The sequence below is a fragment of the Ptychodera flava genome, chromosome 6 (genome assembly GCF_041260155.1).
Source record: "Ptychodera flava strain L36383 chromosome 6, AS_Pfla_20210202, whole genome shotgun sequence".
NCBI classification, from domain to species: domain Eukaryota; kingdom Metazoa; phylum Hemichordata; class Enteropneusta; family Ptychoderidae; genus Ptychodera; species Ptychodera flava.
In genome coordinates, this window is record NC_091933.1 from 30,508,680 (window position 1) to 30,523,460 (window position 14,781).

General features: G+C 40.0%; 1 protein-coding gene across 1 annotated transcript; it reads right to left on the reverse strand.

Moving 5' to 3' along the window:
* Nucleotides 1-3,030: 3,030 nt before the first annotated feature.
* Nucleotides 3,031-14,569, reverse strand: LOC139135452 (uncharacterized). Its single transcript, XM_070702839.1, has 3 exons — nucleotides 14,121-14,569; nucleotides 4,828-4,937; nucleotides 3,031-4,432 (listed from the first exon to the last, which is right to left on the reverse strand). The coding sequence occupies exons 1-3, from the start codon at nucleotides 14,306-14,308 to the stop codon at nucleotides 3,465-3,467; spliced, it is 1,266 nt and encodes a 421-aa protein (XP_070558940.1). The 5' UTR covers nucleotides 14,309-14,569; the 3' UTR covers nucleotides 3,031-3,464.
* Nucleotides 14,570-14,781: the final 212 nt, after the last annotated feature.

The following is a 14,781-nucleotide window of genomic DNA, read 5'->3' on the forward strand; positions in this document are numbered from 1 at the left end:
ATCATCATCATCATCATCATCATCATCATCATCATCATCATCATCATCATCATCATCATCAGCTGCATTGTTTATTTACATATATATCATATATATTTACATTTATACTTGATTATTCAGAATTTCCCTAAATCCACAAAGACCCAATGTTCTACAGTTCCATGTTGCTACAATTGTTTCGCCATATCTTGTCGTTAGTTTCCAATAGTATAATCTTGATTCATGCATTTTTTTTACTGTGTCCTATCCTACAAAGATCCATCACAAAACTGCCATAGCTAGAGCAAAAATAGTCTGAAAAGCAGTATTCTAAAATCAAAGCAGATTTCAATTTACACGACAAACATTATTTGTAATAATTAAGACATATTACAACGTTCTCAACACTGTTTGGCTAAAAACCCAAAGGAAAAAAAAGCATGATGTACGTCATGTATCGCCTTGTGAAATGATCCTTCTCTAAACATTTCAAAAACCGAACAGTGGATCATTAAAACATGCTATATCGGCAACAAAAACGAAGCTATCATTTGGAAAGGGCATTCTCGGTCCTTTTTTCCAGAGGGATCGTGGAACAGAATATCTTGCCTGAAACTTTTTTCTTTATCCCTACACTAACATGTAGTGGCGCCACAGTATGTCTAATGAAATTCACAGAAAGTCTATTGCTTCGACGGTACATTATTCAATAGAAAATATTGATATGAAAACTGTGGGCTTCAGAACTACTCACGTAGAACAGCTAGTTGGCAGATAAACAAACACAAGCCATCATTTAATGATGCAATGATGGACTCGACGTTTTGACACTCGACCGATTATAACTTTGTAACTTCTAGACCAGCGCGGATGAAAACTTTCGAATACATAAAAGTCGGCTTTTTAAATAAAGCAAACTTTTATGTAGGAGGCATCGTTAGATTTTGAGAGAGAAAGTGATAACAATATGAACACGATATCATAATGCATATTTGTTCGTCTTCGCGAACGCGATATTGTCATTTTTGTCAAAGTAGCGCACCCATACTGTTGTTCCTGGATTCTACAATCTTTTCTTACTTCATATCTTTGATAGATAAAATTTAAAAACCTCAGTTATCTTTTTTGCATCCAACTTTTGATCACCCATCTAGAGATCTTTATGAAAACGCCAAGTATATAAGCCGTTATGGGATGGAATTGTTTCGTTTTGTCAAGATCATATACATAAATGAACGGGATGTCACACGATCTGTATTCATTCCATTGATAAGTTTTCAGAAAGGCAAAAGTTTACATGTGAACCCTGGCATATTTATTTTCTTATTTCGTACTGGGTCATTTTGCAATTTAGAGAAAGGCAACAAAAGCTTGTTTATGTCATGGGCTTCATATGTGACTAACTGGCTGTCATTATGAAATGGATAATTTGTGTAAGTCGGCACTTTAACTAAAAATTCGAATACATGACGATCTTGCCGTTGTCTCGCTGCATTGATATAAAGCAATGCTCGAGCTTCGTGTAGCAACGGTGTTGGTGGACATTTGTGGTTTAAAGATGGAGAACTATTGTTTTCTGAACGTAAGTCGACAGTATTCTCAGTGTTTTACGTTAAAAAGTAGGTTCACACCAAGAACTGTCGCGACATGTTAAAAGCGTAGTTACCTCTGAATTAACTGATACGTCAAATTTGATCTAATAACTCACAGCATGATATGCAGAGGATTGGAATTAATCAAAAAACGTTTCAGATCAGATCACACCGTCATGCTTTCCGCGAGAGTGTATTATGTAACGCCTGAAAGGTTTTTTTACTAGTTTTGATCAATGTAAGTTATGCCAGCGTCGACTCCATGACAACGAGCGTGTCTGGAGGTTGTGATGATTCTAGCAAGCGTGCTATTTGCCGACAGTCGAGATGCAAATGCAACACCGTCATTTTCATCTGTCATCAGAATGTCACGACTTTCTCAAACCGGCTGATCCCCCCGCCCCCACAATCTGTAAAGATTCGGGTCATTAGTCTACGGGGACACACGTACTTGGCACACGGGGATGAGACTGGTAAAATGCTGGAGGATGAACACATTGTGACCGTGTATGTTGTTTTGACCATGGGTATAAGCTTCCGACCTTCTGCGCCAACTGTTTACCGGACACACAAATATTTCATTTTCTTTAACTTTCACATTCCCTCTTACATCATTCAGATTTATTGAAAGCGTCTTGCTATCAGGGAGGCCCAGTCACATGTATTACATTCGAGCAGTGCCCGTTTACGTATTTGTTACGTAATACTCGTACTCAGCTCCTACAGAAAGTTGACGTTCGGGACGCTATCAACAACACGATTGGAACTAATTTGGGATAATTGGATTTCCATATTTTTTAAATTTCTCAAAAGTGTTAGGTGCCGTATAGCTGAATGTTCCATTATCACAAATTACTCATAAAACCAAGTGTGTAATGTAAAAAGAAAAGCAGATGAGATTACATTTGTAGATTAAATCGGCATTATTTCACCATCCAATTATCCCAAATTAGTCTAACCGTGTTCAACGCTTATTCGTATGATCGGTGCAGTATATTTTTGCGGGTTCTCCGGACGCTTTCTTTAATTAAGGCGAAAAAAGCTCCTAAGTTTCGCAGTATGGCATGCAGCATGCAGTTTGCTCCTTGGAGGGGTACTCCAATAGAAAGGTGTACGTTTTTACACAGGTGCGTGGAGTTGCCGTGTGGTATACATAGAAAGAATGTATACTACACAACTCCACGCACCTGTGGTCGGGTATGTGCCGCCCGAATAGATCAATTTTATCATCATAATAGTTCCTAAACATGGGTCACTTAATCCAAAAACTCTCAGTAACAAAGGAAATATCCGGGTCCATACTTCAGGAAAACCTTCACATGCAGTGTATAGAGTAACGGTCAAAATTCTCTAAATCCCTAACAAAGAGTCCCCCCGACCCCGATAGGTTAACGTTGCTCCAGCAGTACTTGCCAGCTCAGGACCCTTTCATGAACACAGTACTGAGGTCTCACTCTAGTTTAAGCAGACGCTTCGACAAGGATTTATAATTTAATCTAAGGACCATACCCGAAGAACATCAACCAATACGAAGCAAGAGCATGAAGAGTGATGTAACTTTGGACAGCAGTCGTTACGTAATGAACTTAATTTACGGGGAAAACATTTTTTACGCAAAATCGTCTGAAATGCGTAACTCAACTGCAAAGGACATACCTCATAGTAAGGGTGACAATCGTAAGCCACTGAGTCGCCTTCAAAGACGTGCACGCTTACGTTTGACTGAACCATATACTTCATCTCTATTGACAATAACTATGCTTCTGTAATTGAAAGGTCGCTATACGGCAGCAATTTGACAGGAATTGGAGCCTTGCTAAAATATAGGCTCTGTGACTTTTTTCCCGATTGCCACTTATGTTAAAATATATTTTTCTATTAAGAATCCTGAGTTCACATTGTGTCCGACCTCTGTTGGGTTTTGAATCGCCCTAAGTACTTCCTAAATTCTTTGGCGATGTTTGTATGGAAATTGTGATCCGGTTTTTCCTCGCTCGGAGAATATCGGCCAACGTCGTAGCTAATTGACTGCAGACCCTTCTGCACGCCCTCGCAGACGAGATTGTCCTCTTCTTGGAGACAATGGCTGTCTTTCAAGCTCTCTTCGACGTAGTTTTCAAAGGCGGTCGCATCGTACTGGAGGGAATCAACGAATTCCTGGAGAAGATAGTAATCGTAGATGATTTCACACTTGGAGTGGGATAGAGGCACGACGATATTGGTATCCATCCAGTTGCCATATCGATTGATGACCAAATTCGGGTACACGTGGGCTAGCATGACGTCACCCGAAACCCTGCCATCCTTGTTTAAAGACGCCACCGTGCAAAGAGAGGATCTGCCGAGAATTTCAGTCTTCAGCGTGGACAGATCCAAAAGTTTGCTGTATTCTGGGTGCGTGGCCGTCACGTGATAACCATTATCCAGGATGTTGTCGCAAACGACTTTCCAGTTGCAGTTCAGGGTGTACTTTGTCCTCTTGACGAATTTCCAGTCGTCAGTGAATCTGTATTCCCGCAGTCGGTCCAACAAGCTCTCCAGCTCACCATGGAAGGTGTCTTCGCTACCGGCTTCCTCAAGCTCATCGGCGATGAAGACCAGCGGACCCCACTTGGTCAAGCCAAGCGGTTTCAGGCCGAAGTCTCTCGCCGAGAAGCCCTGTATCCCTCGCAGTTGTCGAGCTTTCGTCAATCGCCCACTGAGGTCGTAGGTCCACCCGTGGTAGGGACAACTGAACTTCGGCAAGTGGCCGTCATCTTCCCTGCACAGAAGCATTCCACGGTGGCGGCAGACGTTGTGGAACGCACTCAACCTGCCATTGTTGTCATGGAGAACTACGTAGTGAAGGCAACCGATTGAACCTGTCGTTTGTGAAAAAGTGAGGAAATAAACTAATTTGTTATTGGAATGTACATTCAGAACAATAAAGTAAGAATCTCCTTCGTTATGTATCTCTAAAAATAAAACGACTCCTCTTTCAGTCATTTGTATTTCACTCCATCGTGACAAGTTTCCTTTATCATGTCATTGGAGTCTCTATCTTTCCTCTCCAAAATCACGTGTCGAACCATACCGCTGCTTCTTGCGTAAAATTACAGTTGTAATTGTCTTGGCCATATCAGAGAGAACATCCTCTCTCTGCGACTATTGATCGATCAACCCCCTCCCAACTAGACTGGAATAATATTATTGGTTTGCTTTCTGGTGCAAATGCAAAGAGACAAAAATAGAATTCAAATCAAGACAGGGTACGTACCAGTGAAGTATCTGCCGGGTGTTGTAACTTGGTCGACTCTGCCCACTGGAAGCCAGTTTGCTCGGAACACACTATCAAGTTCCAGGTCATGATACGCAGGGTCGGTATACCTGTTGATGAAGAGAAAATGGACACAAATAATGTACGTTATAACGAGGCCACGTAAAGTTAGTGGTTAAATCAAGGTGGTACTATGTTCATTTCCAACAGCTTTGAGTGACGTCACTTTCCAGTGGAAATGGAAAGTGACAATGATAAGTGAATTGATCACTGGCGTATGGCGTATAACCTTGTGTTAATGTTAGTATAGAGATGAACACACGGTATGGGCTAGACTTAGCTCAGGTCGGTGAATTTTCAAAAATAAAATCATTTTTAATAGTTTCTCTTATATGTCTCCTATTTCATACAAACCTGTTTGGAATTTGGCAGGCCAGGTCGGAGGTTTTCTTACCGATTAAAATGCGTTACCTTTGAGTCTGCGCAGTAGTGAGTTAGTTTCTGCCGGATTCCGGGAGAAACTCCCCTGTATAGCGTTCACCCCACTCATTGCGTTCAGCCCACTCACATGTTTCCCATGAAAATAGAAGACAAATCATCGCCTTCATCCCACTCAAACATTCACAAATCACAGACCTGAACCAAGTCTAGGTACGGGCGTCAAACAATCTTTGCCATGCCGTTCACTGCAATAGAATAATTTGGTCAATTTTGTAGTTCAAATTCTCGGACTTTTTTTTCTCGCCTATGCATGAAATTCGAATATGCTTGATAATGTTGCAATTGTTCTTTACAATTTTTTTAAACATGCATCACTAGGTCGGAATCAGCGTGGTTCCTAGAACGTTTACGTAACGGTCAGCCGGTCGATGATATACAGTTGTTAGAAATTGCTGGTACAACAGCAGTGAATGCCAAATCCTGGATTGTATGACTTAATTTGTTCTGCCCGCTGGACATGCCCTGAATACTCGCGTGCCGGATACTATTTTAGGTTGATTTTTCACATGGAAGAAAAAAAACTTGAGAACCATTTCGTGTAAACCTTGGCACACAAACACCGAAACGCACATGTCGAGATACTAATCGTAAGAACCGACCCTAGAGGGCTCTCTACTTCGGTACACACTGCGAACACGGTCCCTCCGGCCCCTCTTGTGGAGGGATCGTGCTGCGAACCACAACGAGCGTTGATAAAAAAACCTCTGTTACATTATAATGGAAGGTAAAAGGCCTGGCAATTTAAATACTGTATGGACTGTTTTCTTCGTACGATATACCATACAGAAATAGTGTGGGTTTCCAATAGGTACACACTGACACGGTAGAAGCTTTCGCAATACTGTTTAATATAGAGAAGTTCAGTACAATGTATATCGTTGTGAAAGTACGTAATAATTAAGTATTCTGGGAGTCTGGGGCCTGTTAGCCCTTCATTCAAATAAATAAATAAATAAATAAATTAAATAAATCAAATCACAACGAATCAATGTACTTCCTGCTATCATCTTTGCTATAAAGACGCGAGACTATTTATCAAAAATTACAAACAGAAATTATGGGAAGCCTTTCACTCAGTTCTTCATCCGGGATAACTTACATGTATTATGACATCATTCTTTTTAGTGTCAACATACTACTTTTGATTTTGATACCAGGAAGACGTTGAGTTTTAACGTCTTTCTGACCGCTATTTCTGTATTCGCATGACTGAATGACTGTTATGCATTCTGAATTCCGAATCGTTCCGTGTGAAAAACATCGAGCTATTTTCTTTTTTAACCGATTCAGAATCGGAACACTTGCTGCTGTTTATCATTTGTCTCGTACAAGACGTTATGATGGTGATAATGATGTTGAGGATAATAATGACGACGACGATGATGATGATGATGAATATAAATTGGTGGACGGATGGACGGATAGGTCTTAGGCCAAATAAAAAAATATGTTTCCGGTAACCCGACCTACCCTATTTCAAACCTCCTACCCTTAACCTTTCTTCTCATTTACAAAACACCATTTTGATGGGTCGCACTGAAATAAAAGTATTTAAAAAAGTTCCCGACCGACCTACCCTATTGTTACCAGACTTGTTACAGGAAACACGCATTTTTTTATTCTTAAACCAGTCCGGGCAGTCGCGCTGAAAGTGAGACTGCGGAAACTGTATACATAAGTTACCGCCGAGGGCGTTGTAGTGGCCAACAACGGTCGGTCGGCTCCTATGCTATCACCTGCCTCAGCACATTCCATCGTTATTTATGATAATGTGTACTATTATACACCATAAAACATTTATGTAACAAGAGTGGATGCTTCCAAATAATGGCGATATATGGAAATGTTACCAGTCGTTGCTTTCGGGTTGTTTGACTAGTACACTGATTACCAAGAGGCCCACGTATAGGAGTCGAGCAGCTGCTCTCTCTATCAAAAGTGGGCCGTACTCCGTGAAAATCCAGCACCGTATATGTGAATGAGTCCCCCCCCCCCCTGCTAAGGTTCAATGATAGCCGTTGCAGTGCAAAAGACGAGAACATCACGGAAAGCCATATAATATTTGACATTTTTCTCGAGAAAATTAATAGTCAGTAACTAGGACATACATTACCATCCATCGACATTAATCGTCTGTGAGCACATTCATGGAATTCCGTTAATATTAGGATAACGGGCACCTCGAAACAAGAAAGTGTTGTTAAAAAACTAATCTGAGGAAACTTTAAATACATCCTTTCATAATCAAGAATAAACAGCAGCATAGTCACCGTGCATGAAAGTTCAAGATTAGAGCAACAAAACTTTACAAATATCTGAACTTCAAAATGGCTGCTAAAGCCTTGGTTAACTCGATGGGAAGAATAAAATTATCGATTTTCGCAAATATATACATATATATATATATATATATATATATATATATATATATATATATATATATATATATATATATGTATATATGTGTGTGTGTGTGTATATATATATGTATGTATATAGATAGATAGATAGATAGATAGATAGATAGATAGATAGATAGATAGATAGATAGATAGATAGATAGATAGATGGAGAGATAGATAGATAGATAGATAGATAGATAGATAGATAGATAGATAGATAGATAGATAGATAGATAGATAGATAGATAGATAGATAGATAGATAGATGAAGTGCTTTGCCGTCTCGTTTTTGCGAAAGTCGACAATTTTATTTAAATTTATATATTTATATTTTTTATAAAAGGTGCAAGATATATATAAAATATATTTATAAAATTCCGGTTGCAAAAACAGGACGAAGAGAACACACAAGGTGGCAGAAATAAAGAATAAATTTTGATTGTGAATGGAAATGCAAGTTGTAGATTGTTCGTTGACAAAGCGGATGAACCAACAATTATATGCGTCACTATACACATTGAAGCGTGCGTTTGTTGAGCCGCGATTTTACCACGGTATTAATAGCCGACAACAGATTCACTGGTCGTAGCAGTTCAGGAATTTTTGGAGACGGTTTATTTCTGTAAGTTCATGCTACCTTTGTTGAAGCTCATGAAATTTTATTGCAGGATGTACATGTAAGTGGCCGTCAGATGAGTCTTTGTTATTTAAAGAAGGTGAATTGTAAACTTTCAGACTACACTTAAAGAGTGTCGATTGAAAGTGAAGGGGCACATGTACAAACCTGGTACAATATGCCAATACGGACTGGATTCATTGGAACATTGCTGTACAATATATATAATAATATAGGGGATTATAGGGCCTATACAGGAATTGCAGGGGTAGCCGGTGTTTTGGGATGGGTACCCATTTTTCACACTAGTGTTTCTTAAGTGCCATAAGATTTTACTCACGGATTTGGGAGAGGGTCACCATTTTCGATGCATGAAAAGCCGAACACACGGATGCACATAGCATTCAGGCAGAACAACAAATGTGAGAGAGTCACTTCTCCAACAAAGACTAAGGTCAAATGTAATGCCTTTATAAAGCACAGTGCCTTTGCCATGCCGCCGTTGTCTATTTTCATTTTCCTGAACAACAAAAACACCCGTCGTTCAAACGCATCTTCACTCAATAACGGTGTGTTTCACATGGTGTCCCTTAATGACTCCAGCATAGCAACACAAACATATACCAGCTGCACTCGTCAAAGGCCGGTAAAGGGCGTAAATGCGCCCAGTTGTGATTATTCAATTGTCAACTGCTCAAGTATTTTCCCCAACAATATTGCTCACCCATATCCATGACAAACGTTGTGTTTAATTAGTTACTGCATTAATATGTTTGTGGTTGAGAATTTAACACGGTGGAATACCTTAAGTAGAACGTTCGGTGTGCCTTGAATTGACTTGAAAAGATGCATTTTAATGTACAATATAGACAATGAATGGACTTTTTCATGTAGAAGCCTAATTCATACAGTGTTTTAGCTTGGCCAAAAGTCACATTTGAAGTGATGATAACATCGACATCAAAGCTGGTTTGTGTGGGAGTCGTTGTTGTTACACCGGTACTGGCATCTTTGCAACATAATGAGATGGGTTACAAGATATATTATATGTTTGCTCCTTGCACATCTATAACAGAGCCGATACTGCCGATAGCAGACGTCGATTTCGCGTCCTGACGGTTGGGTTTAGGTGTTAAATAAAATCCAGGGCAGGGCATTCCCATCGGATCCACACACTATATATCACAGTTTTGAATCCTCCTTGTCGCTTCGTCAGACTCTTGACAGCGGAACTTTTAATTGAATGTAGATATTTCACCCATTGGACTCTAGTAAGACTTCTGACCCTACATATATGATTGTGACACAGCACTTTGTAGACAGTATAGAAAGCCTGCATGGGTACAGTGTGACCCCAATTTCTGACTCTACGACCCATTCCAGTAAGTCTCGCTGTAGCTGTAGGGTCATCAACGGGGGATTCGTGCACCCGAGGGCAGGTGACCGTATGCCTATAAGGGGAGCAGAGTCTCCTCCCTCGAGTCGAGGGTAAGCCAGTGGCAATATTCAACCATAACGTGTATGTTGGTAACGGTTCAATGTCGATCATTCTTGAAGAAAATTTGAGACAAATAGCTGTACTGTGTTTCAGTAATGGCTTCAAACATGATGAAAATCGCAAATGGTCATCTTGCAGCTATTTTCGATCATATTGCAAAAACAATACTGCGCACGCCCATTGATATCACTATTTAAGCTTATTACACGCTGTATATCATCCTCGCGTTGCCAAACCATCTTACACTTTATTAGTATTACTCCCGGTTCGGCTTCCCATATTTAGGTCAATGTGTTCATTTCTTGATCTTTATTTTTGTGTCTTTACAAACAATACGCGCGTAATTCGGAAATGTCGTCTGCGAGCTTTCTACAATGGCCGGCGATATAATGGAGCGGGTGGCAGCTATTCTAAAAAAGGAGGTGGGTTTTTAACTCTACGGCCGAAATGCAGATTTTATGTGTGTGACTGACTTCATAAAATCGCACGGGAAAACCAAGCACAATGCACGTCATCCACAGCTGCAGCATTTCCACTGGACGACAATCTCGCTCATAAACGACATATTAGTTCGCATAAGTAAAGAAGCTTCAAAACGAGAAATATTTTTTTCGTTACAATACTTATTCTGTAAAATTTCCCATTTCAAGACAATTAAAGTAAATTTTAGGGTAACAGAATGATCTTTTTAAACGTGATGAGGAATATTATAAAACTTCTATGGACTGGGGACAACTTTTTTCTATCAAAGTTAGCACAGTGGAAGCGCCCTCACATACTCCGGTGCTCCCATGTTACTAAATTCGGATATTAAAGAAGTTTCATATTGTCAATAAAGATTGATATTGCTGCTGTGATCGCTCGTAGAATGCATGAATGCACTTCAAGAAATTCTGTACATCAATATCTTTCTTTGTGCAATTTGCTACTGCAATCTGATGGGCTTTCATTTATGATAACGTTCATTTTCAATAATTTCATTATTATGTAAGCCGCTGACACCAAAATCTAGCTCTTGTATAGCCATTGTCAACAACACATCGACACGCTAGATTTAATTAATACTATTTTTACATCACAGAGTTTAGATCACCCCTAGTCTGAGCCGAGTCGGTCTTCAAAACAAACAAAACAAAAAACAAAAATGAACAGGCTATCTCGACCCTGGCTGGGTCAGTCCCAGGCCGGCTTAATTTATATTGGGTCTGAGGGCTTCGTTTAATGTCGACACAAATTTGCGTCCTGGCCCGATTGTGTGTGTGAATGATTTAGGTCGGCACTGAGCTAGTTGACGCCCATAAACAGTTTTCCTGGGTCGATTCAAAATTAATCTTATCTTATGATAACGTTGTACCAGGCGCAGAGGCAGTCCTGAACCCGAATGTGACCTACAGTAATTACTTATTGATTCAGTCAAACGACTGCATCAAAATGAAATCTAGCGCGTATTTCACAGAATACAACAGACATGCGCACATAGAAATGGGTGAAGGATAAATGGAACACCATGCTCCTACAGCAGTAAAATGACTGTGATGAGCATCATAAACACGAACGGTACAATTTAATGGCGGACAAACTTTGGTCAGTAAGGAACAGACCTACATTCATAAAGAATGGCATTGCGCCCTCGTTTGAATGGTCCTGTGACAAGAATGAGCTGTGTGAAGAAAACTCTATCCTTCAGGGTTCAAGTGCAGGGATACTTTTCATCATTTTTTTTTTTCAATTCAAAGGAATCGACGAAAAAAAAATCCAGCATTTTGTTAATCGGGCACTAATTCAGAAGGTACATTGGACCGTGAGTGGACCTATGTGTAAAATATTAAGTTGAGTTTTCAGGTACTTATTGCAGAACTTGCTGATGTGCAGTGTCCTATTTTTCTCAGTATGCACATTGCCATTAATGAAGAACTCGTTAAAAGAACATTAACCTTTTTCATATTATTCAAAAGCAATATTGCGCCGGCATGCACTCAAGTGATTGGCATTCTTTGGTCTGCGCGTAGGTAGTACAGAAATGGTTGGTAAAATAGGGACTCATTGTGCCACATGCTCCTATAATCAGTCAACTCCCATTGAGCAAATCTCAATAGTTATATGGGATCGAATTGCTATGTTTACTAGCCCCCCTGCTATTTCTGTCATCGTCGTAAAATCGTAAAGCGATTTTTTCACGGAAAAAGTGGCTTTGTCATGGGTGCAGCCAGCCGAGGGTATGAGCATAGTTCTGCAGTGTACGATTGACGTTGGTATACCCTCTCAGATTAAGATTGCGAATAGTTGTCCCATTATACATTGTCACACTCTGTAGATTGCTTCCGAGATGGGAACATAGTGAAACATTAGTTTTATTTACCAAATGCCTCAGAAAAATAACCCTCGACGGAACCAAATTTTGTGTAGAACCAAAGGTCAAGCCATCGGTTGTTCCAGATTTTGCATTTATAAGCATATGTATTGCCTATTCTGAATTTTCGACCATTCAAATCGTTGGCTACGACCGTTCGTAATTTTATTGAAGAATTTTAAGAGCATGTGGCTTACCTATGCGCTTGCGTTTAAAAGTATAAGTTACTGAAAAAAACCCAAAGTTCTTTACATTCGGAAAAACTCTAAATGGAAGCTAGGTCATGTCACGGGTCAGATGCACCAGTAATCAAACCAAACGTAAACACTTAGAGTTTGAAAGATGTTCGTACAGTCATATTTTGAGTTTTAGGATGACAAAAAAACAACTGGAGAAGAAGAAACTTTTCAAAAATTTGAGCGATATGAACAGGGAGCAAAATCCCTGAGCTAGTACCTGTTACACAGATTCACTTTCGCAACGAGAGGGGGTTAAGACATTGGAAAGGTGCAAGTGCACCACACCTTATGCCTGTCATGCAATGGCCTGTACTCCTCTGTAGCCATCTGACTATACTTTTCTGCATTCCAGACAAAATCAAAGAATAAAAGTTATAGTTACGTGAACGGAATATCTTCAAAGATTCGTCGATGATAATCTGACAGTGTTATGATAGATTCTAACTAAATCAATTAAGTGCTTTATCAACGACAAACAGTGTATATTTGCTCAGTAGGAAACCCTTCAATAGTAGCGATATAGCAGGCTGGTAAATAGCTGCCAAGGCCTCTTACGTAACGTTCGGCTTCTTTATTGAAAAGAAAAATAAATCCCGTTCTTCAAGTATAATTATTTCCATTTCAGTTGTAAAACATTCGGCCGACTTTGCTGTTGCGTTGCTTATTCATTTCTTCCTACATTAGCAACAATCTCTCCGACCGAAACCCTAGCTTTGCCATCGATTCCGAGAGCTGTTATGAAACTCGGTTTGGACGTACGTGTCTCTGCGTTGCTGGCGGGGACTTCCAGTCAGTTGAATGTATCAAAAACTTACTAGGAATGTGACAAAGCCAGGAAGCGTTTTTTCCGCAAGTATTATTATTTCTGCCATGAAGGATAACTGCAATTATTATACTGCACACTGACCAAATGCAGTCGATAAATTGCGTACGCTCTGAAATATGAAGTTAAATTGGATTTTCTTATATATAACCACATTTTGCGGGAACTGAAGTACAAACTTTTTTTTCCGTCGGTTAAAGCCAAAGGGTTTGTTGTTTCTTCAACTAGTGATGTCATTGTTACAGAGCTATCAGAGAGACTGTCCTTCAGTTTTCAATCAATGGACAATGAGGTAACATAACATGTCGAAATACTTGTTTAGAAGTTTGACGCAATATGCATTCTCGTTAAACATGCGCCGTTAGCCCGATGCTCAAAGCAAATGGACTTAATCGTTTCCTTCCTCCAGGGAAGCGTTTCAGACGGTCGAAATGTAGAATTAATAGTTTTAAGTTTTTGCCCAAGAAAATTGCATAACTGGGTCATACGATGCCACGAGCCTGTGTCTGTAATATTGTAAATTGTTTCAAATTTTCGATTATAGTTGCGATTTATTTTTGTTTTCATTCTCCCAACACATATGCATTTTCCAATCGATGCTGACGATTTCACTGATAAACTTTGAAGATGGCGATGATTTTCATCATTACCATCACAACCACCACCACCACCACCAACAACAACAACAACAACACAACAACAAAAAATCATCATCATCCTCATCATCATCATCATCATCATCATCATCATCATCGTCATCATCGTCATCATCATCATCATCATCATCATCATCATCATCGTGCAGATGTGCAGTAAAATAAATAAAAAAACAAACGGAAATCCAAACAAAAAGGAAATCTTTACCAGGTTGCTGGTGGAGTTGAGGCTCTTTCTACAGGTAGATCGATTTGAAATCGGTTAACGTCTTGAAGCAGCCACTCCAACTTGGACAAAGACGCCTTGCTGCTAAGCCAGCGACTCGAAACCTTTGAAAGCACCGTTGCCGTCACTGTAATCTTTATACCTCTGAGAGCAGCCATCGCAGCCGACATGGTTTGGTTACGCTCACACACGAAGTTCTTAGCTTATGCACTTTTTTCTTCCAGCGCGAACACAATAGTAGCATGAAGACTTGAGGTCACCTGTGAAACTTCACGGCGAGTTTACTGACGCACTGTCATTTCTTTCACAGTACGCTGGAAGACGAAGGAGACTTCATACGTGATTGTCAATCGATCACAACATCGGACCTGGCAACAAACGGGTTTCAGAAAACCTGTACTCAAACACAGTCTAGAGGGACTGTGGATAGAGGGACTGTACTCAAAATACGACCACACCACAGATGATGACGTGCTTTATATTGAGCTCCCACGTGACGTGCCGTGACGTGACGTTTACAAAGCCCCCTATGCAAGCGTATCCACAGGTTCACAGCATTCACGATGTTTACTATCATTTCTGCTGTGGGTCGGGCTCGATTGCACCTATTGAATGAAAACAAGGCATCGCCACTGTACGTTTA